Below are 25,085 nucleotides of genomic sequence, written 5' to 3'. Positions count from 1 at the left end.
TACAATGTACTCTTTTTTGGCTTGTAAAACTGATCTAAACCCACAGCTGCCCTGATTCAATTCTGCAAAGTCACAGTGTGTTTTATTGTTTACAATGACTGCAAGTAGCAAAGCTGCATATATGAATACCCTGAAATTGCCTTAAGCGTGTTTTTCATCAACTAACTGATTCTGGTAAATTTATAGGCATAAGGTAAATTAGTAAAAAAACGTCATCCACAGAGTGATTTGCATCTTTTTTACGCAGTTATTTCAAAACAATTTACCCTCAACTCTTGAATGTGGCCAGTTCCCTAGGGATGCCCTAACATTCAGTGATAAGCCATCCATTCTTCCTTTGCTTCTTACACATTTGTCTTTTCAACTGTGCTTGTAAGATCAGTATTTCATGGACAGAAACCTAAAGACCACTTGCAAGGACAGGAGAAATTTTCACTGAATTTAGACTTTACTGGAAGTCATTGCCAAGCAGTGAATCTCCACTTGGAATTTTGTATTTGCATAGACTTAAGCATATAAAGAAGTCTCCCTTTTTTCAGAAAGTCATTATTAAGGTAAACTATAATAGTTGGAATTGCAGGGTTGCTAAGACAAATGTTAATAAACAATAGCAATGACTGTGATTGTTCAAATGCAGAACTACAGATCTAGGCATGTTCAGGTGTCCATAGATCATACGTGCATTCAGATGTTGCACTCTTGTACCAAGGGTTTTTGGGATTTTTTAAATGTCTTCTTAGCTATAGTTAGCTTATGTGCCAAGTATGGTTTCCTAATCCTGACAGTCCTAGAAACTACACATTGGCGTCTAGCTGTTATCAGTTATAAAACAGAGGAGGAACAGTTGGAAACTTTGTGATGCAAATAGTTCTTATGACAGCATGGTCCCTGTGCTACAGCAGCTGGAGATGCCCAAGAATTATTTCATTTTTTGAGGGTAGGGAAGGCTGAACACAAGGCACAAGCGATTTTATTATATTCTAGCCAAGAGCAAAACTTATGCAAATGTGCTGACCTACTCCTGAGAGCCAGATGTCATTGCTTCAGGCTAATGTTAAATTTTTTATGGTATGAGTGTCCTGAAGCAAGTTATACGGTATTCTCACTACTTTCCTTTGATTACCATGGCAGCTTATTACCGTCAGGGACTTTCACAAATGTACAACTCAGATCTCTTCCAAACACAGAATATCAGGAGGCTGTTTCACTGGAACATCCTATGGCTGGTGTAAAATTGATATGCTACAGGGTAGCAGGGTATAGTAAACTCTTTTGGGACTGACAGTGAACATTTACATCTTGGCTCTGCCACCTTCCCTTCTTTGGATTATTGGACATTTTGCTGCAGTGTGCATGCATTTGTTCTGCCAGAGCTTTAGGCTGGCTATGAACGTCATGCAGTCCAAAAGCTATGTGGTCTTGTTAGCCAAGCCAAACTAACATGTCTCTAAAGATGGCTTAGTAACTATTTCTTGACATATGAGAGTTGCTTGTCAGCTTGGAAGTGAGGACAGAATGGCTGTGATGATTAAAGCAAAAACCACTTTGGTCACAATGTCTCCACTTGATTTTGCCTCTGCAAGGTGATGGCAGCAGGTGCTGCCACATTCTGGCAGGGCTGAGGATGGAGCCATTAATCCTGATGTGTTTGAAATGCGTTGCCCTGCAGAAGAGCAACCTGTGGTGCTGAATTACAGAGCCCAGCTGTACAGGAGTAACACTGGTGCCAGGCAGCAGGTGCTGAAATCTCACTCTGGAAAGACTTCCTTGTGGAAAATGGCACTTCCACCAACACAAAGCTTGGCATTTGATAGTGGTTGCTGTAGCAATTTAGAAAGTGGTGTTTCTGCTGATCCATGCTTTTCCATACTGCTGATCAGTAGATTCTGGAAGATGCTAGACAGATAGCATTTTAATTGGATGAAAGATTACCAAGAGGAAGTGCTTTTGGCACTAAGTTAAATCTAGCTTTGAGAAATCTATGTAGAATGTGGCAGAGGATATAAAGATGAACAGCCTGTATATAATATTTTCTGACCAGGGACATTTTCAGTAGAAAAGGACAGAAATGATTAATAATTGATATGAGGAGCAATTAATTCCCTGAAAAAACCCTCACTGGAATGTTTCTTTTTTCTTTTTTTTTTTTTTTTTCCAAAGGAAACTTGCATGCTTTTAAATTAATCAAACTATTACATTTCCCTTCTCCAGTGTCTAAAGTGCAATTAGTGGCTGTGTCTTTTTTGCATATTTTAATGTGGCGGTCTTGTCTCCAGAAATCATGGCACTCTCCCTTCTGATGGAACTGTTAGGGAAGCAGGGAGCCAATACAGAAAGTGTGTGATCAAACTCTTGGTCTCAGACAGCTGAATCTTTATCTGTATAATATAACTTACTTATCAAGTAAAATTTTAACTCTCAAATTTTCCAGCAGTTAATTATGCTTAATTAAACTTCAGATACTCTTTGCAAACACACAGTTTTAATGCCTGTTTCCCCTTCTCTTTTTCTTTTCTATTCACAGTCAAAAACCCTAAGTGTAACCAATGTTGATACAGCAAATGATGTAATTCTGATGGCTCTGCAGCAGCTGGGAATTAATGTAAGTCTTTGCATCAGTTTTAATGACTCTTCTTGTAGTGATTTTTAATAAGCAAATAGTTTATTGCACTTTTCCTAAGTTTTAGGATAAAAACCTTAATTAAATCCTTTGTCATAGAAGTTCAGTGTTGTTGAAATGAAGCAAAAATGCCTTGTTAATATGTAGACCTCCAGAGATCATCAAGTGCCTCAAAAGTTTGAATAAGTCTTTTATCCTTGTAAGGAATCCTTCACATTTGAAGTTGCTTTTAAATCTGTTTCACTGATGCCTAAGAGGAGATAGCTTGACACAAGAAATGAGAGTTTGATTCAGCTCCTTTTGCATATTTAAGTGTGAAGAGGAAACCTACTGACCTGCTTGTTAGTTGGTTTCAAAACGTGCAAACCTGGCATGATCAGCTCTGTCCCTAGATTACAAGTACAAGCACTGCTCTCAAGTGTCCAAATCAGACACTCTAAATATTCATGGGCCTTTAGTGTAATGTGAGATATGAATGTAACTGGGTGATTGCACAGAATCTAAATGCACTCAATGTAACTGAGTGATTGCACAGAATCTAAATGCACTCAATGTAACTGAGTGATTGCACAGAATCTAAATGCACTCTATTTAAGCAATTTAAGCAACTGTTTTGGAAAAAGGCTTGTATGGGACTTCATGGAATCGTTGAATACCCAGTTGGAGGGAGCCTTGAGAATCATCTGGTCCAACCTTCCTTTGCAAAAGCATTTTCTAGGCTGGATGTCCCAGCACCCTGTCCAGCTGAATCTCAAAAAGTGTCCAATGCTGGGGAATCCCACTTCACTGGAAAGATTATTCTAATGGTTGATTGATCTCATTATGAAAATGTTTCCTCTTCCATTAGGAATCTCCCCAGGAGTGAGTTGTACCATCTGACTCCTTGTAAAAAGGGTATCTCCATCTTCTTTGTAACCACCCTTTAAATGCTGGAATGTGATGATAAGGTCTCCCCTAAGCCTTCTTTTCTCAAGGCTACACAAACAGAATTCTCTCAGCTTCTTCTCATATGACAGGTTTTCCAGATCATCTTTGTGGCCCTTCTCTGGACCCCCTCCAGCCCATCCTTATCTTTTTTGTTTAGCAGGGACCAAATCTGAAGACAGTATTCCAGGTGTGGGCTGACAAATGCTGAGTAGAGTGGGATAATGATTTCTTTAATTCTGCTGCTGTTGCCCTTGTTGATGCAACCCAGAATCCTGTTGGTTTTCTTTGCTGCAGTAGCACACTGTTTACTTATGTTGAGCTTGTTGTCCACCATGACCCCCAAATCTCTTTCCGCAGAGCTGCTCTCCAGCCAGGCAGATCTCAGTCTGTGCTGCACTTCTGGATTATGTTTTCCCGGTTACCTTACGCTTGTGCTTTTTGAACTTCTTCAGGTTCTTGTTAGCCCACACTTCCAGCCTGTCCAGGTCTTCCTGCTGGGTGACTCTCCCTTCCAAAATGTCCTCTTCCCCACTCAGTTTGGTATCATCAGCAAACATGGGTAAACTTGATCCCATCATTGAGATCACATATGAAGATACTAAACAGTATTTGGCCTAGTATTGATCCCTGGGGAACCTCACTTTTGACAGGTTGACAGTTTGAAAATTATTTACCTCCACCTTCTGCGTGCAACCTGTCTGCCAGTTCCCCACCCACCACATGGACCACTTGTCTAGGAGGTGGCGGTGGGGAACTGTATCAAAAGCCTTAGAGAAATCCAGATAGACAACGTCCATCCTGTGCCCCAGGTTGCTAGGTTACTTTGTCACAGAAGGGGATCAGGTTTGCCAAGCACTCTTTGCCCACGGTGAATCTGTGCTAGCTTTTCCCAGTCATTTGACTTCATTGGACTTGTGGTAGCTCACAGGAGGTTTCGTTCCATAGCTTTCTAAGCGACTGAAGTAAGACTGATGGACCTGTAATTTCTTGGATCCTCCTTTAAGCACTTCTTGTAACAAGGGTGACATTAGTTTTCCTTTGGTCTGCAAACTCCCCAGATCTCCATGACTTCTAAAAGATTGTGGAGAGCAGTCTCACAATGTCAGCCAGCTCTCTTGAACACTCTCAGGTGGGTAATGTCTGTGCCCATCGATTTGTAGGGATCAAGCTCACATAGCAGTTCACATGCCCACTCCTTCTTCACTGGCAGGGGGTCTGCGTCTGCATCAACCTGTGTTTTTTGTTCCCAAGGCCTGGAGCCCAACAGTGCTGGTAAAGGGCTTTGAAAGTGTGAAAACGTTTTAAAGCTTAAAAAAAGTTTGAAAAAGCCTTATTTACCACCACCCTCTGGGTGTGGCCTGTCAGCCAGGTCACCACCCACTGCACAGGCCGCTTGTCTAGACTGCAGTGCATCAGCTGTGATGCAATAGTGGCAGGCAGTGCACCAAGGAGATGTAGCGATTGCTAGCAGACCAAGTACTGCCTCAGCTGGCTCCCTTTGCTCTAACCCAGGCAAGGTATGTCTGGTATGCCTCAGGTGTAGTAATTAATCAGTGTTATGCACAAGAATTCTGGCTCCCTTACTCTGTTTCTCTCACTATTTCACAGAATGGTTCCAACTGTCACTAGTGGTCATAGAAGCTTCTGGGTGATAGCTTTTTAACTGGACTGTCAGGCTGATGTTTGGGTCACAAGATTTTTTTAAAACATCCTACTATTGATGCATATGTTGATCTCTTTGCATGGAACCTGACAACTCTTTCCTTACTATAGCAGTGAGGGTGAAGGGTCAAGTATGACCAAAATGCCATGCAAGTGCTTCCTGAGGCTTCTAGAGAGCCCCAGCAAAAGTTGGATTTACCTCAGAATTTGCCTTCCCTAGCACTTATTATCCCTAATTTTCAGAGGCTTTAAATGCATCCAGGGGCCTGTTCTGCTAGCTTGGTATTTCTCAGGCACAAAAAATTTCTGTTTAGCCATTTTCATGTAGCTCAGACATCCCATTTACACCAGGACTGGGGCTGTGGCCTGAGCTTAGGATCCAGCACTCTGTCCAACTTAAGTAGCTCTTGGAGCTGATGGAGGGACTGCAAAGTGAAAGGGATAAGATGCAAGTTAAAATAGGATTTTAATTGCACATTGCCTTCCCTAGTTTGTACCAAACAGCAAGAGACTGTACTATATTGCAACTGCAAGTCTTTATTATGCTGTATTATAACTGCAAGTCTTTATTATGATGTGCTTCATTTTTACCCGTTTTATGGCTGTCATTTGCATTTCTTCATTTTGTGTACAGAAAAAAATAACAGGAAATGGTAGTATTGCAAGAGAGCATTTTGTTTGAGACGAGCAGGAGGAGGAGCTGCTTAGGTTTCGGCTTTGTGTTCTTTTGTATGTATCACAGTCGACCCTTTCCCCTTCTTTACATTTTAATTTCGAGTGCAAAAAGATTGAAAGCTATCTGAAAGATTTAAAATCTTGCCTGCAGAATTATTTGCCCAAGTAATATTCAGTTTTTTCACTGCCTCTTCATAGCATAAAACCTTTTCCAACAGAGGGATGTTGTAAGATTAGCATTAAAATCAAGCAAGCTAAATAAATTAAGCTGTAGCCTGTGTATCAGTCAGACACCCAACCCCCTCAAAGGATTGTTCTGATTGTGAGGAAGCTTTTCCTTATTTGACATCTTGAGGGTTTTTATTTATGCCCAGAGAGAACCACTTGAAAGGAGCTCTATGACTTTTCAATGGCAATTATAAAAACTACATTTCACACATTGTGTGATTAATGGGGCTATTACTTTGGCTGAGTTCACTCTGGTTCAACACATCAGGGTTTTTCCCTCTGTGGTTTCTCTGGTAAAATGACAACTAGTTCATGCAAAATGGCATTGATCATCTGTTCCAAATTATCAGAAAGGCAGAAAGAAGAGCCTTGGGTTTCCTAGCTTCGTAAGTACACCTGCTGATTTTTCTGGGACAGTCACATTTATACTGACAAATGGCCTCATAAAGCCAGTAAAGTACAACATTTGAAATCAAGAGATGAGCAGCCTGCCTCCTGAAACTGTGCTTATTAGCTCTTCCCCTGATTCTCCTTCCCAGTAACAAACCCTTTCATATATATGTTTAAAAGGAAAAGTAAATACTCCTTCTTGTGCTCCTCAGCTGTATTTATTTGTGCCTGGCTGCTTGCCCTGAGGCATCAGAGATGCCTCCAAAGCCTATTTATTTTCCTTCTGCCCCCTGCTAGCTAACTTAACAGCAGTGGTAATATGGCCCAGAAAGCTCTGTCAGTCAGAGAGCAAACTGCAAAGGCTTTTTTGGGTATATCAGCATTACACCGGGTGTGTACAGCAAGTAGAAAGAATTACAGATGGTAGAGGTTGAAAAGGACCTCTGGAGATCATCTAGTCCAAGACTCTCAAGAGATTTAGGGGCACTAGATGAAGGTCCAGAAAACGCAAGATAAGTAAACATATTTAAAGGTAGATAGGATTGAATTCTAGAGCTAAATAAATACTGTTATGTGGTATTTATCATCTTTTATAGCTGAAAACTTCTGGGTTTTAATTATCCTAGTTTAGCAGTGTCACTGAAAAGGGATTTAAGGTGTAATAGATCACTTTTCATGCAGTGTTATGTATCCACTTGCTATTACCTTTTGTCCTGAGAGTGGTTTATATTAAAGGTCATTCTTACTTCTATTGTCTCACCATCGTATCTGCAATAGTGTACTATTCTCCTTCTTCAGTTAAACTGAAACATTGTATATTTACACTAAATGTAGTGTTTAGACTCTGCTTTCAAATCAGCAGCTTTTCCCAAAGATGTTCACATTTTCCAGTCCTCTGGAAATTCTCTGATGTAGATTTATCTTCTCCACTGTAAATTTTAAAAGAGGACTCATCAGTCTTAAAGCACCGTCCAGCACTCCCAGGCCCTGCCACACAAAAGGGCTCATGGCAGGCCCAAGAGGAGATTTTGGGGCAGTGTTTAGTGCCAGGAGCCCCTTGGGTGTCATCCTTGCCTTGGCATCATTAACACAGTCTCAGGTCTCAGGCAAAGGTGCACCTGGGGGACACAGTGGGGAGATGGCGGAGCAGAGGTCTTATGTGAGAGTAAGGGTGTCTGTGTGCCAGAGCACATCCCAAAGGTTGCAATTGCCCTGGTACTCAGGACAGAGCTGAAGGGTCACCTTAGCTCACATGAGCTGTCTGCTGTCTGCCACAGGCTCCACAGCGGCCCCTGCTTTGTGCTACTTATCTGTAATCGCTCTGGGGGATCAGACCTGTCTCTCCTGGATGCTGGCATTGAGAAGGGGGACACAGACTTGCTGGGGGTCTGGAGCAGCACCTGGGGCCAGAGGTCCTCTCCATGCTGTGTGCTGTCTCATTTCCAGCCTTCTGGGAGTGGGGAGGCACATGGGCTGAGGACTGACAGCCACATGGCATGGAGGGCTGGCATAGCTATCATCTTGATTTGTCCTGAAAAGCAATCCTAAGCCCCAGCAGGCTGTTACTTCTGTCCCTCTGCTTCCAGGAGCAGTGAAAGAACTGGGGCAAATTTCCTCTTTTTCCTTCAGAAATGACAGGCTCCAGCCCCTCTCATTGCTCAGAGCTGGACCCTGGTCACACAGACTACATTGAACATGACAGACACAGTTCAGAAGCTTTACTGGTGGCAAATTTGGGCACTGCAAAAGTAAAGGGAGTTCCTCTGGCCCTGCTGACAAGGTGCAGATTATCTTTATATTGTGAGAAACCTAATACAAACCTATTCTTAGTGGCTGGCAAACTTAATGTTGTTTTTTAGGGCTCTGAAAAAGACTACAAGCTGTGGGTGATTTCAGGAAGAGAAGATGCTCCTTATCCTCTCATTGGTAAGTTCCTGACATGATTTCATTTTTCAACATTCCCTCAGTTTTAAGTGCTGAAGGAAGCAAGAAATACAGAGAAGACTGAACTGCAGTTTCCTCTTTTCTTTGTTTTGTTTTTCCCATTTTTTCTCTTACTTCCCTGTCACACAAGTTTGTCTATTTGGGGAGCTAGTCAGATGCTGATCCTTTTTTTTGACGAGCAATTGTCTGCTTGTGTCATTAAGAGGTTGAAAAAGTTCATTTATCTCTGCCCCAGTTTTGCTGCAAGAGCCTCAGTCTTCCTACAGTCAGCCTCTCCACTCACTCCTCTCCTCTCCTGGAGTTAGTCCAGCTTTACCATATTTCTTCCTACACTTCCATAGCTTTGTTTACTCCCCTCCTCAGCAAAACTCAGCAGAGTTTTGAGAAATGTTCTGTTCTTCCACAACTCAAGTTAACAGATTCAAGAGGCCCTTTCCAATCCTTTGTCTAACTGGCTTGACAGCACCCCTCTGATTAGGAGCAAATTATCACTTACTCACTATCTAAAATGCTTTTTAAAACATTTCCTCTCCAGGAATCAACCCAAAGCACAGAAGTGATTGGATGGAGTGATTTGATTTTGGCCCATGATTCACTGAGGCAAAAATCCTGTCTTGTTCTTAAGAACCTTTGCCTGTAGAAGCCCAGTATTGCTTGTGCTATGTAAGAGCTCACAGATGACTAGAACAAGAAAAATGAGTGGATTTTCTGTTTTCCTCTTGCAAATCTAACCCCAGTAAATCTTAACATTCCTTCTTAAAGCAGCCTTAGCTACAAATGCCTTTCTGGAGTTAGACAACATTAATATTTATAACATGTCCAACTTCTACACCTTAAACACAGTTCAAACTGTTTTGTCATTGAAACATGCCAGACTTTGTCTTTCCGATCATGCGTAGCTTCTTCAGGTAAAATCAGAGCCATGGTTTTAAATGCAGAACCAGAGAATTCAGAAATGGGAAAGGCCTTTCTAATTGACTGACTCTCACTGGAGGCTGGATGTGGCTCTAGGCCACCTGATCTAGTGTGAGGTGTCCTTGCCATGGCAGAGGGGTTGGAACTAGATGATCCTTGAAGTCCCTTCCAACCCTAACAATTCTATGATTCTATGAAATTCAGGTTGCAATCATTTGAAAAGAAGAATCTGATAGTAAACTGATGCTGCCTTGATATTTATGCAGACGTTTATTAGATAAGACCAGCTTTTATCATCAGAAACAAGGTCTGACCGTGCTCCAGCTTTTATCATCAGAAACAAGGTCTGACCGTGCTCCACGGAGTAAGACTGTGCTTCAGCTTCATGCTGCTGGTAGTCTCAAATAACATCTCTTCCACTGTCAGTGTTCAAGTCTAAGTGCAAAGTAACAAAGACCTCTTAAGACTGCACCCATATTTAATGTATTTCAACTGCCAGGTCTTTAAACAAGGCCAAAAACTATCTTGCTGGTGGCATTTTTAAAAGCTCCTCCAGAAATAAATTGCCTCTATGTAGTCCTCAGAGATGGTGTTTAGTGCCAAGCACGGCTTACTTACATTAGCCCTGTGATTAACATTTCCTTCCTGTTTCAGCCCCAGACGGGAACCATAATTGTGTCTCATTTGACTGAGCTGATGGTGGTTGCATGAAGAGGGAGGGAAGATCACTTTCACAATGTTTTTTTTTTTGTTTTGCTTGCTTAGCAAAAGTCTCATTTCTTGCCAGAACCATATGGGCAACCAGTACCTAAACTTTCTGTGTTACAAGTAACGAAAGAATAAACACTGAATTCAGAAGTAGTTCTGTTTTTTTTGTTCTGATGAATTTTTATGTGATATGTCTATAGTAGGTCTGACTTTACCTTTATGTCACTTTAACTATACTGAACACAGTAACTCCATATCTGCTAGTTTTAGATTTTATGCCAGTGCAAGTATGCAGAAATGCATCAATTCTGAGATTACTGAGAGAGAAAGTGATGCAGGCCAGCATGCAAAATCTGCTTTTCCTCCAAGGCAGATGGAGTTTTGCAAGTCTCCAGTCAATCCAACACAGATTATTCTGATTTTTCTTTGAACAGGGCATGAATTTCCCTTTGGAATTAAAATGAGCCACATTCGCGATGCTATGCCCCATGGATCAAAGCACTGTGCCTGCCCTAGGCAGCTTCAGGGGTCCTTCTTGACGGAGCAGCTGCCCCAGGAGCTGCAGTGCCAGTTTGTGCTGAAGCCAAGCCGCCTGGCTGTGTGCCAGCAACTGAACGGTACGTCACCCCTCTCACCCCTGCATCATTCACCCACAGCCAGACTACATCCCTGGCTGTGCTGTAGAAAGCAGACGTGCTGGTGTTGGAGGTGGGGGCTGTGAAAAGCAAAGAGAAGCATGCAGAAGTACCTTCCAGCTGCACGGGGGATTGTGCAGTGGAGCTCTCCCTGATTTGAGTGTGCTGTTGTGTATGTGTCATCTTTGTAAGTTACATTTTGACAAGCTGCCTGTCAAGTTTTTGTTCTAAATGCAGCAAAAGAAGTACAAGATCCCTGCCCTGCAATTTTTTTGTAAGTCTGTTAGACGACCTTTTCTCTGCAGCCCTTGCTCTGCTCTGTAGCAAGGCAGAGTGGTTTTATGGTTGAGGAGTCAAGGCTTGAATTCAGCACAGAACTCCCATACAACATTTAGCAACATTATTTATCTCAACAAGGTACTTAGAGCTACGCACCTGCCTCACTGGGACCCTCACATGGCAAAGCAGCCTAGGCGTGTGCTTGAGTACCTAGATGAAGTGAGCAAATATAGCTTCTTTATTTCAGTTCTCTTTGAGTGAAATGAAGACAGTAACATTTGCTTCTGCCTTTGGCTTTGATGCTAAAAAAATGGTTACCTGCTCTCTGTTTTGCACTCTGTTGTCAGTGACACAATGACTGCTTACTGCTCATGAGTAACACAAATGAGGTGATCTTTGCAGGATTGGGGCATTATACTAAAAACTTCGCAGGGCAAGGATGTATCCCATGTGTTTTTGTTGTACTTAACACACTGGCATGCTCATCTCAATTAGGAACTCATCCCTACTTCACCATTAATGACCTCATAATAATAAAAATAACATGCATGCTGTTATCCTGTGCACTCCTCAGTAGCTAAGATCTCCTACAACATATGAATACAATCCATTTGTAATAATTTTAGAAATTAAATATAGTGAGACTATACCTGTGCCTATTATGAATTATTCCGGAAATTGATTGCATTTTGTATAAATTAATTTCCTTTCCACATGCCTTTACCCACCCCCCCACTTCCCAACCCCCCTTTCCAGTAATTTGGATCATATATTACTTCATGGCATAATTTAAGAATGAGGCAATCTAGCAAAAGGGTGTAATTAGGTTTACAGGCCCCACTTGGCAGCTGACGTTGACTGGCAAGAGAAAATAGAAATGCAAATCAGGCCTGTAAAGTTCTAATGCAGATGTGTTGTCAGCAGTGCTGTGCAAGCTGCAGGAGGGAAAGCAAGGCTGGCCTTGGGGCAGCAGAAGCCTGGGGCATCCTGCAAGTCATGCACAGGGACTGCGCTAAGTGGGAGAAAGAGACCTTCAGTCCTTTCAGCTTTCCTACTTTCATCAGACAAAACCTTTCAAAGTGATGCATAGGTCTGGCTGCTTGCAAAGGAGATTATCTTGCATACAGCACTGGTTGTTGAGCTCTTCCTAACTCCTCACCTACTGAGGTTTTGGAAAATGTTAAAGGATACCTTACCTGCAAGCAAGCCAAGCTCATCTTTAAGGCTGAGAGGGGACCTTATCAATGTCTAAAAGCGAAGGGTGGCTGTCAGAAGGATAAAGCCAGTATCTTTTAAGTGATATCCAGTGATAGGATGAGGGGCAATGGACACAAACTCAGTCCAGGAAATTCCATCTCAATGTGAGAAAAAACTTTTTTACTCTGAAGGTGATGGAGCACCAGAACAGGCTGCCCAGAGAGGTTATGGAGTCTCCTTCTGCAGAGATCTTCAAAACCCACCCAGATGCATTCCTGTGTGACCTGCTCTTAAGTGGTCCTGCTTTGCAGGGGGGTTGGACTCAATGATCCCTTCCAAACCCCAGCATTCTATGATTCTATGGTTCAGATCAGCAAGCAAGAGTCTGTGCTGTTATTAGGTAACCACTAGGCTTACCTCCATATACAGAGCAAATTCACAAGGAGTGAAGTCTGTAACCCCATGTTTCACTGTCACACATGCCTGTGCTATCCTCCTTGCCATTGCTTCCCTGCACAGGTATGGCTGTGCTGGACATGCTGCCTCTTCTAGAGGCAGCAAGGAGTATCTGCCCAGTTGTACAAGCATGCACCAACTGTGCTTAGGCAGTGTTGTAGGTGTTGACAGGCAGACATAATTGACAACCGGTCATCACATCAAAGAAGTAGCTGTGTGGACGCTGACTATGGTGGTGTAGTCGCATCAGCTGTCCTGGCAGGGTGGTTAAAACAAGTACAGAAGAATTTACTGTGTGGAGGAGCTGGACTGGTCCTGTTGTTTCAACACATAACAGGAATGGACACCTATCAGTTAAACATAGCTATTAAATAGTGGTTATGTCTGAAAAGTGTTGTAATTGCCAATTGCTTGAAGTTTAGCTTGCAGGAATTGACTGCTGTCAGTGACAAGTCTGTAATCCAAATGATTATTTTATCATCTGTTAAAAGAGAAAGCAAAATTTCAACAAGTTAGTCTCAATACAGACTATTGTTTGACAGTTAGAGGTTCGATCAGAAAGGATCCTGTGTTGTTCAGTAGATCTGAGGTTTTATTTAGAAGTTTCTCATTAGTTTGCAAGAGGAGAAAATGCCACTTGCATGGCTGGCACACTACCTATGAATAGAAATTCCTTGAGAGCAGAATAGACAGCTGCTGAGATCTCTGAGAACTGCCACCAAAGAAATACTGCCTTTTTTTCTGATTCTGGCCTAGAATAATCCACCAGAGGAAGAGCCTGATGTTTTTAATGGAAGCACTTCTATAAAGCAATAATTGGCATCTGTAGTGCCTGAGAGGAGGCTGGGCTTCTCCTAGTGTTGAACTTTACACAGGTTCAAGAAAAGAATGTCTGCATCCTCCTCATCTTCCTGTCCCAGGAGAGAGCTGCATGCTTTTCCATGTTGTCAGTTTAAGGCACATCTTTAAGAGTGTAGCAAACAGTGAAAGACTAAGAAAAGTTCCTAATTTTAAGACACCTTCTTTTTTTCCACACTTCTGCTATTCATTTTTCTCCAAAATAGCATCTTTTCTTCATTTTCACTTCCACTGAGATCTAGGTGGTTGCCAGAAAAACGGCACCAATATGTATTTGCCATTATGTGACTAGAACTCCAGGTGAAGCAAACCATATTGGTATGCTAATATCCAGCTCAGCTGAAAGAAAAACTGTCATTTTGAAAGTTATAGGTTAGTTATGTTCTCCCAAAACATGATGTATCAACTAACACCTTAGATGCTGCCAAGTTTATATTTCTTGAAGCTTTGGACTGCTTAAAATGTATATCCTCCATATTAATTTTTATGAAAAGAATTTTTCATCAGGCGTTCACCTTTTGAGTTAAACTGTAACTTTTCATCCTGTAAGCCTCTAAAGAAATGACTTCCACCCATTCCCAAAGGGAGCATGATTCCCAAGAATGGAGTGACGTATAACGAAAATCACTATTTCGGCTAAAAAACAAGTGCTATAAAGCATAGGAGAGAAAAATCTGGTATTATGCCATAATCCTTACTTCTGCAAGCCTTGCTTCTACCCTCCATAACAGCAGAAAGCAAAATGTTTGTCAAGGTGGAAGAAGTAGCTAATAGAAAGGTGCATAGGGTAGGCAAGCAACTAACTTCAAGCTGACTGGCTTTGAAAACCTTTAGAAAAGGAAAAATGTAGCAGAATAGGTTTTTCCCAGATAGCACTTTCATCACAAACATTCTCAACCCACCCTTAGCAGTGTGCTGTTAAGAAGATTTATACTAGCTAATGTTGAGAAAGGTCGTATGAAAAAATCCTTTTTCTATCCCAATTCAAGTCTTTCCTTCTCCATACACTACAAATAAGAGCTTCAATTAGTGGTGCTAATGTGCTAGCGAGTTATTTAGCACAGTTCAGCTTTGTGTGAAGTCAGCAGGCTGAGGTTTGCCATCCCACGCTTCACAGTGAGCACTGATGCTCTGGTCCAGCAGTGCAGTCCAGCACCTGGTGATCCTCTTAAGAGTGTGGGTAAGACAGCACATTCTGCACACACACACACAGGTATGTGCTTGGTGCATTATGCTGAGCAGGATGCCAAGAGCTGGTTGAGTCTGTGACATTTTTTCCTTTGAAACCATAGCTACCACCACAAAACAAATACTGGAATTAGGATTGAAATGCATTTCTTCTAATAAACACCTTTCTCTTTTCCCAGACCTAAGCCAAAAGTCATTTAAAAGGAAAAGATCTATCATAAATTGGGCTTTTTGGCGTGGCCCAGGCACTCACTTGGACAATGCACCCCTCTCTTCAACATCTGCTGCTCCTGGGAAGCTCTTTGGCCTCTTGCTAACAGCCATCTGTGAGGATGACAACCTGCCCAAACCCCTCTTGGTGAGTCCCAGGCTCAGGGATATCTATTTACAGTGTTGGAATTTCTTTGTGTAGTGAATGAGAACATGGGGACACTTTGTAAATGGGACACTGAAATTATCCAAGCAAAGAAACCAGAAGGAAACCTCATTTGTGGTTCTCAGCAAGAACGTTGTTCTTTAATGTATGCTGTGGTCATGCCTGATTAATAACAAACAGCTTGAGAAATATATGTGATCAGTCAGCTGCTCTGGGCTATTTCTTCTTTATAGTCCACGCTACAAGGCTGGTTCCATAGTCCTCACTTACACAGTGTAAATAAATACCTCGTTCAAACACAGTTTTTAAGCCACTCCCAAGATCTCTGTAAAATTCCCAGTTCCATAAAGGTGGCATCTACTGTTCTTCATAGACAGTCCACACATGCATGCAAACACTACCTGTGCTTCAGTAAACTGTTTCAGAGCCCTTTCTGGAAGTCGTCCCAGGGTAGGCATGCACTCTGGGTCCTCATTTCTGATCTGACAGCATCACTGCAAAAATAGGTGGGAAGGCAGAGGCTCCAGGAGCATCTTTCGGTCCTGTCCCAGGGAGCACTAGTGCTATGGGTGCCCTCAAAACTGGTCCAGAAACATAAAAAAGGTTTTCCTAGAGCCCATTCCTAAGCATAATTAAGGGAGATGTGTGTCATTTTTGGTCAGAACAGAGGGCTGCCCTGTTGTCAATGCAGTAATTGGAATGTTTAGAGAGTGGGAGTGAGCCACCCAGGGCTGGGGGCCTTATCCTGACAGCCCAACTTTCAGCTGTAACAACTTGCCAGAACCCCACTGAAATCAACGGAGTTGCATCAGTTTATAGGAAGAGATGACTTGTCTCCTAAGCTTGTGCTTGATGTGCTGCTTTATCACTGCCTGAATAGTGAATCATACCAGGACTTTTCAGGTCTTTTAATACTGTGGGTTTGTTATTTTCTTTTGAGGGTGAAGCGTGCATTTTGAACATTTATGTTGTTAAGTCCTCTGGAGATGGAATCTGTAAACCTTCTTTCTGAGAGATAAGCCAATGCTGCATTTCAGAAATTACTCCAAAGCATAAATATTAGTAAACATCTACCTGGAAAAACCCCAAGGTACTAAGCATAGAATCACAGCTTGGTAGACTTTGTGCTTTGAATCTTAAACACTGTTTATGCCATAAAATATAGCTTCTGATTTCATGAAGCATCTCTGGTGAGCCAGTAGTATGCTCTTGTGGCCAGGAGGACCAATGCCATTCTGGGGTGTATTAGAAGGAGTGTGGTTAGTAGATTGAGAGAGGTTCTCCTCCCCCTTTACTCTGCCCTGGTGAGGCTGCATCTGGAACACTGTGTCCAGTTCTGGGCCCCTCAGTTCAGGAAGGACAGGGAACTGCTTGAAACCCACCTGCATGCATTCCTGTGTGATCTGGTGTAGGTGATCCTGCTCTGGCAGGGGGGTTGGACTAGATGATCTTTCGAGGTCCCTTTCAGTCCCTAACATTCTGTGTGATTCTGTGTGTGGAATACTGTATCTGAGGGACTGTGTGGGATTTACCTGCAAGCGAAGGGAAATACCAGAGAAGAATGCTGCAGGCACATTTGTTGTCTGTGCTTCAGAGCTTCAAGCTTGCTTTCACAGCTGAAGGGTTCTCTTTTGGCCATTGCTACAGTGAATTGTCTTACACCATTAGCTTCATTGTATAATTTTACCTGGTTTTTCCAATCTGAGAGGGGCTTCTCAGTTTTATCTTGTGGGTATTTTATCAAAAATATATTTTCAAAGCATTCATTGTTGTGCTAAGATCCTGCGCTGGGAGACTCAGCCCCTTTTGAATGTAGAACTCAATCTCTGCAAAGAAAAGGGAAATGCTGACACAAGTCCTGATTCCATGAATGTGCCCTTTCAAAGTGACTGCACTTACATGAGTGCTTGACTTTCAACTGTTGCAAAAGCAAGAAAGAAACATTAAAGAACAGAAGTAAAAATAATAGTTTCCACTAGACCTATCTGCAGTGCTTTGTGTCAGGGACCTACTTTACAGCCCAGACTAGCAAAGTCACCAAATCCCACTTAGACATTACTCTTAGAGTAATGTTGATAGACTCTTCCCCAATGTTCTTGCCATCTCTTTGGATGACGTGGCCCTCACACCACTGTGTCTATGTGCATAATGCCAGAGACCATCTGCACCCATTTCTCCCTCGGGTCAGAGAGACAACCCACAGGACACAGCAGACAATTAAGCAACTGGAAAATACCATGTACATGTTATCTCAAGAGAGGTCTCTGATTTCAGCATTTCCTTTTCTGCTTGCTTTCTTCCCTCATCTAGAAGAAAGCAGGCCCTCCTGGATTTTTAAAAGCTAGTCAGGAATTTGTTTGTTTTCCCTTTCCTTTTAAATATCTCATGTAGTAAGCTGCCTACCTGTTTGCTCCTTTGCAGCCTGATTGGCTTCAGAGAAGCCATAAGACAAGCTTTAGCCCCTTCTGGCTAATCTCCCAAGTGGGAGTACCTTGCTCCAGAGGAGGCCCTGCTGACAGCCCTGAGCTGCTTGCAGAGTACAATAACACTCACAAGAAACAAAGGGGGCAAAAATCTGACCCAAATCTGCTGTAGAAGTGTAGATACTAACAAATAAAGAACTTCCCAACTTAGATAAAACCTCATTTTTTCCAGACATCAGGCATGGAACAGAAGTCTTTGTCTCTGGTCAGTGATGACATTGAACACTCTAGTGAGGAGTAAGAGTCTTACTTCTTCCTGCAAAGTGATGTCTGGCTGAGGCTACTGTTAGATACAGATTTTTGGATTAGGTTGACCTCTTTCCATAGTGTGGCGTTTATATATTTAAATGACTTGGCTAAAACTTGCACAGATACTGGAAGATCATGCAAAAGGTTAGTGCTCAGTAGTGGCAGCACAGTATGTCTGTGGATGGTCTCCAAAATCAGTGCCCCAGATGACAGCTTTGCTCTGCAATGTGGCATGGCTTGAAGGGTGAGCCTTAACTTGTGTTTGATTTGTGATCTTTATCAAGACTCGGAGGTTTCCTCCTGTGGCACAAGTGACAAAGCTACATTTTAATGGCACTAGGCAATAAAATATACTACTGAGAAAACCCCTCTCTTCATTTTGTTTAGGACATGCTTTCCCTCCTTTACCAAGAAGGCCCTTCCACAGAGGGTATTTTCAGACGCTCTGGAAGTGCAAAAACCTGCAAAGAGCTTAAGGAGAAGCTTGATTCAGGTGCTGAAGTGGACCTAGCCTGCGAATCCATATTTGTGACAGCATCCTTGTTTAAGGTTTGTGAAGAATGTTCCTTTCCTCCTTTTTAGGTGAGAGCAGTGAAGATCTTGGGCACAAAGAAGTAGGACTTTTCTCCAGGGACAGGTCCAAAGGCAACTTTGTGGGCTGAATTAAGCAGCTGGCACATTAACTTTATGAGTATCTCCAAAGGAGGCTAGCACTGAATTAGGATGGAGAAGAGGACTAGCCAGCTAGCTTTCCTGAAGTCTCAGCTATAACCTGGTTCTGTTACTCTCTTAATCTCTGCTTAAAGTCAACTAAATACTAGAAAGGCAGGTTTGCAGACCTGTTTACCTACACTACAGTTCCTAGTGAGTGTATAGTATTACCCAAAATACTTGGATTCATTTTACCTTGCATTATCTTTTCTTACAGATTTGTACATTAAAAACAATGTTCCTTGTGCAAAAAAGCATTGCAAGCCTCCAGTAAAACTTCAGCTACAAGGAGGATCATCATATTTCTTTTCACATTTCAGTGCAGTGTATTTTTTTTCTTAAAAGAAGTAGCAATCTCCATTCTCAAGCAAGCAGTGCTGGGGTGGGATATTTTTATTGCAGAAAGCCATTCCTCTTGCTACCATGTACATGATAGATTTTCATGGGTGAGACACCATCACTTCAGGTGGATTTAGAATGTGCATTTAGGGCAGGATAGCTACACCCTGCAAAGTGCTGGTTTATAGTAGCCATCTCATGGTAACAGTTTCAGGGAGGGGCAATTGCTTGGCATTTATAACAGTGAAGAGTTGCTACAAAAGAGCAAATGTTTTACATACATCATAGATTCCCTTACTCTAGCTTGTTTGGGAAGCTAGAGTTTGGGGTTCTCCCCAAGCTGCAATAGTCTCTCTGCCAACGGTTGAGATACTAGGAAATGGGAGCAGCAAGGCTATCAATGACTAGCCTAAGTACTTTGTTAGCAAAATGGATTGATTAGGGGAAGGAAGGTAGGGCTGGCTTGGAATGCTTATAGTCTGGAAGTATTTGAGCTTGACAGCTAAGGAGAAGTGGAAGAAGTGGGGTCTACCGATGAAGTTAAGTGATATGTAAAGACAGGTATTATGCAGCATCAAAATAACTGCTACCACTGCAGATTTTTTAGTTCAGCAATAGCTGAGGAAGCATCCAAATACCTCTAATTTGACAGGAAAGGGTGAGGAAAGGGCAGAAAATGTTCCTTTCAGTACAATTCAAAGTATTTTGTCTCAGATGATTTTATGCTGGTTTTGGTTGCTATATGGAACAAGATGCTTGTCAGCTAGTGCTGTCCCACCTGTATTTGTATATCTTATTCCTACTCCCTCCTGGGCTCCAGAACAGCTGTTCACATGTTTTCTGTTCTTTTCTCTTGATAAGGATTTTCTTCGCAACATCCCAGGCAGCATTTTGTCATCTCAGCTCTGTGACAAGTGGGTCTCTGTGATGGATCAAGGAAATAATGAAGAGAAGATAAAAAGCATCCAAAGGTAGAGTAATTTATATTCTCTGTATTCTTTTCCTGTAATTTTATATCCCAGGATGCAGAATCCAAAATATTCAATGTACAACTCACAATTAAGTTTTGGGTTTGTTGTTTTTTGTTTGTTTGTTTGTTTTTAGAGAGATGCTAGACATATGCTACAGAGCATTCAAACTTAGACATATACTTACATGTTGTTGTGGGGTTGGATTTGTCCCCCCAGGAATCAGAGATTCACTCCCAGAATGGAGAGTTACCTCCAGAGTAAATCACCAGACTAGCTTAAAAAGAGTGGAAGCAAAATGATGTTATATCTACAAAATGAACTTAATATGAAATTATATAAGGTGATAAGACATGTACAAAATATATATACATGTATTTACAACTTATCAACAATACAAGGACCCCCTTGTACAGATCTACACCTTTCTGGGCAGCCCAGAGGGGCTGCTAGCAGCCTCCTACCCCCTCCCTTCCCTGGTACCTTCACAGGCACAATTAACAGTCAGTTGAGCCCACAGAAGGTCATAAGGCAGAAAACCATGCAAGCAAAGCCTCAGAGAGAGAAGAAGGAAAAAAGGGAAGAGAACGTCTGTGCAACCAAGTATAAGCTATCCAGCAAACAAATGAGATGATAGAAACCTATCAATTATTACTATTCTGTGTCCAACCCCTAAATTTATTTACCTTTTACTCCAAGTCTCTGGGCTAAAGTACCAGCTCCAAACCATAACACACTTGCCTCAGAGGGACAGTTTTCTGACTCTCTTTTGTCCTGCTTTTCTGCCTTTTGTGGATACCAGTAAATAAATGAAATCTCCTTTCATTTTCTATCTATCTATCTATCTATCTATCTATCTATCTATCTATCTATCTATCTATCTATCTATCTATCTATCTCTATATATATGATGTTCAAGACTTGGATTTCTGCTTGATACCAAAGCAGGGCAACTCCAAGGCCCTAGGTGAAAATGTATCTGAAAAAAAATCCTCATATATTCCCCTTCATCCATCTCAAATTTTAGTGACTGTTTTGAAGCCAGGATGGAATTGTGAATCAAATACTGGAGCATAGTGACAAGGGAAGCATCCACCCTTGCAGGTGATATAAAAGAGAGAGGGGGCAAAGTTTATGTCATGGCAAATAGAGCTTTGGTCACTAGCTGACCTCACATGCACTTAATATACATGTATACTCATGGCAATTTGGTGGCATGGAGAGACAGCTGAACTATTTGGTTAAGCTAATAGTGAATTATCAGGAAATGAGCTGAAATGTAGTATCATGTCATCCATTGTACATGGTTAATTAGTTTGACAGAGTGTAATTTTAATTATATGTTAGTGTTTTCTATCCTCCCAGAAAACTGTTTATGGGTGTACCACAGTAAGGGAAAGCAACTGAACAGGGACACCTCTTTGACTCATTCCCTGGTTTAGTTAGTGGCCTATGTTGCACTGTTTCTGTATTTTCATTATCTTGACTTGTGTGTATCAATGAAAAATGGTTTTATTTTGTCCAGTACCTAATTTGAGGAATGTGTTTATGTTTTCAGGTTAATAGAACAGCTCCCCAGAGCTAACGTTGTTCTCTTGCGTTACCTCTTTGGAGTGCTGCATGGAATAGAAATGCGGTCTGAAGAGAACCAGATGAATGCATTTAACCTGGCTATCTGCATTGCACCTAGCCTCCTCTGGCCCCCTGTTTCCTCTACTCCTGATGTAGAAAGTGAATTTACAAAAAAGGTAAGAGGCACTGCAATGTAGTAAAAAAAAAACAAACCCACCCTTCGTCTTGGTCAACCAGGATGTTGGGTACAAATGTGAAAACAGTCAATACCTCTTTAGATCAGCACCTGTCCTCTGATCATGACTCCAGAAGCATTCATCAATCTATTCTCATAATCTGCCTGGAAGAAGCGAAGGGAGTCATAAAGCAAGACCCAGTGTATTAGCAAAGTGTTTCTGTCATTTGAAAGATCTCTGGTTGTGGTGACCTTGGAACAGGGCAGAGTAGAAACAGAGAAGGATGTATACAGTGACATTTTTGGTGAGCCTGACTATTTTTCTGAGGCTCAGGGGATCAGAAGAGGAGTTCTTGATGGTCAGGGGACACATCATTCCTGTTCCTTATCAGTGTGGTGAGCTAGCCCTGAGCAGAATAATGGAATATCTAACAAGACATCTCTGTTGCTTTGTTGCAGATTTCTAGTCTGGTGCAGTTCCTCACTGAGAATTGCTGCAGGATTTTTGGAGAGGAAATCACCTCCCTCTTCGGAGAAATACTGATGACATGCAAGAGAGAGAACAGCTCAGGTAGTACAGATAAGGTTTTGATCCTGTTAGATGACTAAAACTTAGTCAGGCAAAAGATCAGTATATTCCATGGAAGAATGCTGTTCCCTCTTCATGTGGTGTTCTCAGATACTGCTGTTCTCTGTCCTTTGCCCAAAGTATTGGTGGTAATCAATGATTCAACTTAACAGACCTGGACCATGTCACAAAATGCTCTCCCAAAGAATCCCCTTGCTCCTGTTTCAGGCATCTGAACCACTATGTTAAGAACTAAAAAAAAGGGAAGAAGGGTAAACAAAGAAAAATAAAGAAAATAGTCTGGAGAAGATTTCTTGTCAAGTGCAGAATTTTTACCCCTGCCTATGTTTTCTCTAAATATCAGGAAATCAGTGATCAACAGTGATTGTAATACAGTGGTCACACCATTATATTAGGGTTGAAAGTGTCTATTCTTCATTGTCAGAACAAAGACATCTCCACAGTTTCAGTAGAGCATCCAGATTTTCCTACTAGCACTGAAAAATCATGGAACTGGTAACTGAAGATGCCTGACAATCTAGTTGGCATAGCATTCATGAATGTCATTAATGCGCTTTTTCTCTCCAACTCTGTGATACTGTCGATTTTGACTGGGGTTTTGAGTCTCTCCTTAAAATATTTCCAAAGCTGCATTTCTGTAAAATAGATTTTGGCACAGCTGACATATTAAAAGTGGTAATGGCACTTGCTCTGGCATGCCAGACTGACAAAAGGTGGTCATCCCAAATTCCTCATGCTCTGTCTCCGTGAAATTTGGGGAAATCTAGTGAAATTGGCCTGCCTCTTCCCCAGGAGTGGAAGCATACGGTATCTGCTGTGCTGGGACAGAGAGCTCAGACCCACAATAGGTTATGGCAGCTGAACAAGTTTTCAGTCATGCATTGAGGCATGGTGGCCACCCATGCGTGAACTCTGTCTGCTGCAAATGTGAGATAAGTCAGCTTAGGGTAGCCCAGAGCAAGAGAGATTTAATGTCACTCCAGTTGCTGCATATAGGGAGTAAGGCCCAGGTGTGCACTGCTCAGTGGAAATGAGGTGACTGTTTAAACTGAGACTAGAACTTTCTTCCTAACATTGCTCTTAAAAATATTATGTTTTCTGGAAGACCATAAAAGCATGAGTAACCCCTGTTAACTTGTCTAAAAGAAGGAAAGAAAGGCTAAATGTTGCTTTCAACATTCAATAACAAAAAGGAAAATTCAGTAAATTACTGATTCAATATCCTGTATATAAATCATTGTTTATGGCTGGATTACCTACTACTAAACTTTCAGATTTAAGGAAAAAAACCCAAACAACAACAACAAAAAACATAACCCTTACTTGTTTGTGCCATTATCCTATTGTTGACTGAGCTGCAACTTAGCACTCATGTATTTTTTTTCCATTTCAAAATCAGACAGTATTCTTTTCTGAAATCATTGCCATTTCTGCTTGAAGAATCTTTAAAGGGCAAATGCTCCTGAAGGTAAAGGAGACTTGCCAAAAAAAAAAAAAAAAAATCCAAGCAGCTGCTTCTCCACAGGGTGGTTCAGTCACTGATGTGTTAACACTTGGTTTGTCCTTGCAGATGCTGCTTCTCTCCATCTGAATGACTCTTCCTACGACAGCCTGGAAAATGAGGCAAATGACGAAGCCGATTCTTCTTCTAGCGACTGGATTAAGAACCGAGATCAGGATAACAGGAGCAGGGAGTCTGTCTTCACTCTGAGTGACGGCGATTCGGAGCAGACGGAGGTGGATGAAATCCAAAGTAAAACCAAATCCAAGCAGTTGACAATTTCTGCTGACGTACACCGAAAGTTTTCATCGCAAGAAAACTCAGCGGAGGCTCTCCGCTCCGGCGCACGGGGCTTCTCTTCAGCAGCTACCTCAGGTACTCTCAAAACCTCGAGGAGACACAGGCGCTCCTCAGAGCCCACGATTGGCCTCCTTGCACCCAGCTTTGCCCACACTGGTGATGGTCATGAGAAGGCAGCACGGAAAGCCAGCTGTGACGTTGTCCTGTCTCATGAAGATGAAGATTATCTCCATCAGCTTCGGTCATTGCAGATGGAAGGGCAAAAGCTTATCAATCAGAGCTTGATTATAGGGATTAATATTGGTAAAAGTGACAACACAAATCAAAACATTGAAAAGAAAGACTTGTCCCGTTGCCTCCTGCCTCCAGCTCTAGAGGGATTAAATATTTGCTCAGGATTTAGTTCTTCTAGCCTCTCTTCTCCTGGGACATCTCCATCTGTGTCATCGATGAGCTCTCTGGACAGTGCTTTTTCTCAGTTTTCAGACCAGTCTGTGTTTACCCCAACTGAAACCTCCTCCCCTTTTGATAGCACTTTTCAGTCGCTAAAGAAGCGTGATGACTCTGCTCCTGAAGCAGCTGATGACTATTTGGTTACACCCATTAAGGTGCCACCATCTCCACAACCTACCAATGCTTTGGCTGAGGGGGGCTTGGTGGAGCCCAGCAGCAGGCCAGCACCCCTGAAGGCTAGTGATGGCGTCAGCTGCTATTTGTTTAAGCCAGATACTCAGTCATTACCTTTGAAAGGCACAGAAAGAGACAGACTTCATGATCCCAGATCAAAGAGGAGGTCTAGAAGAGCATTACAGCTATCCAAAGTTTGAAGAGACTGACCAGAGCTTTTTGGCAGAGGAATCTTAACACTTCAAGTAAACACCAAGAAGGAAATGCCTTTGGTGTTGATGTGTGTTCATTGTAAGTTTACTATCTGGGTTGTTCAAATTTAATTGAGCAGTCCTCAGATTCACGAGTTTTCTTTTTTTAGGAAACTGAGTAATGTTCCCACATAAAAGCTTTGCAAGAACATTGTAAAAATCATAAAAATTGCTCAAAAGCAAGCAAACAGAAATCTCCAGAAAATCTGGAAAGGTCCCAGGAAGTACCTGAAAGCAGCACCCTGTTCTCTGAGCCTGTCAG

General features: G+C 42.0%; 1 protein-coding gene across 1 annotated transcript in view; it reads left to right on the top strand.

Annotated features, from left to right (window-relative positions):
* Positions 1–24,772, top strand: part of ARHGAP20 (Rho GTPase activating protein 20) — a 62,238-nt gene extending 37,466 nt beyond the window's left edge. The window contains exons 7-15 of the mRNA XM_054386606.1: positions 2,525–2,602; positions 8,362–8,428; positions 10,504–10,686; positions 14,862–15,040; positions 18,178–18,339; positions 19,702–19,811; positions 21,367–21,556; positions 22,015–22,126; positions 23,715–24,772. Coding sequence (XP_054242581.1) covers positions 2,525–2,602; positions 8,362–8,428; positions 10,504–10,686; positions 14,862–15,040; positions 18,178–18,339; positions 19,702–19,811; positions 21,367–21,556; positions 22,015–22,126; positions 23,715–24,772 — 2,139 coding nt within the window. The remainder of the gene's footprint in view (positions 1–2,524; positions 2,603–8,361; positions 8,429–10,503; positions 10,687–14,861; positions 15,041–18,177; positions 18,340–19,701; positions 19,812–21,366; positions 21,557–22,014; positions 22,127–23,714) is intronic.
* The last annotated feature ends 313 nt before the right edge of the window (positions 24,773–25,085 follow it).

Source organism: Indicator indicator, chromosome 1 (assembly GCF_027791375.1).
Source record: "Indicator indicator isolate 239-I01 chromosome 1, UM_Iind_1.1, whole genome shotgun sequence".
NCBI lineage: Eukaryota > Metazoa > Chordata > Aves > Piciformes > Indicatoridae > Indicator > Indicator indicator.
This window is presented reverse-complemented; position numbering and strand designations above follow the sequence as displayed.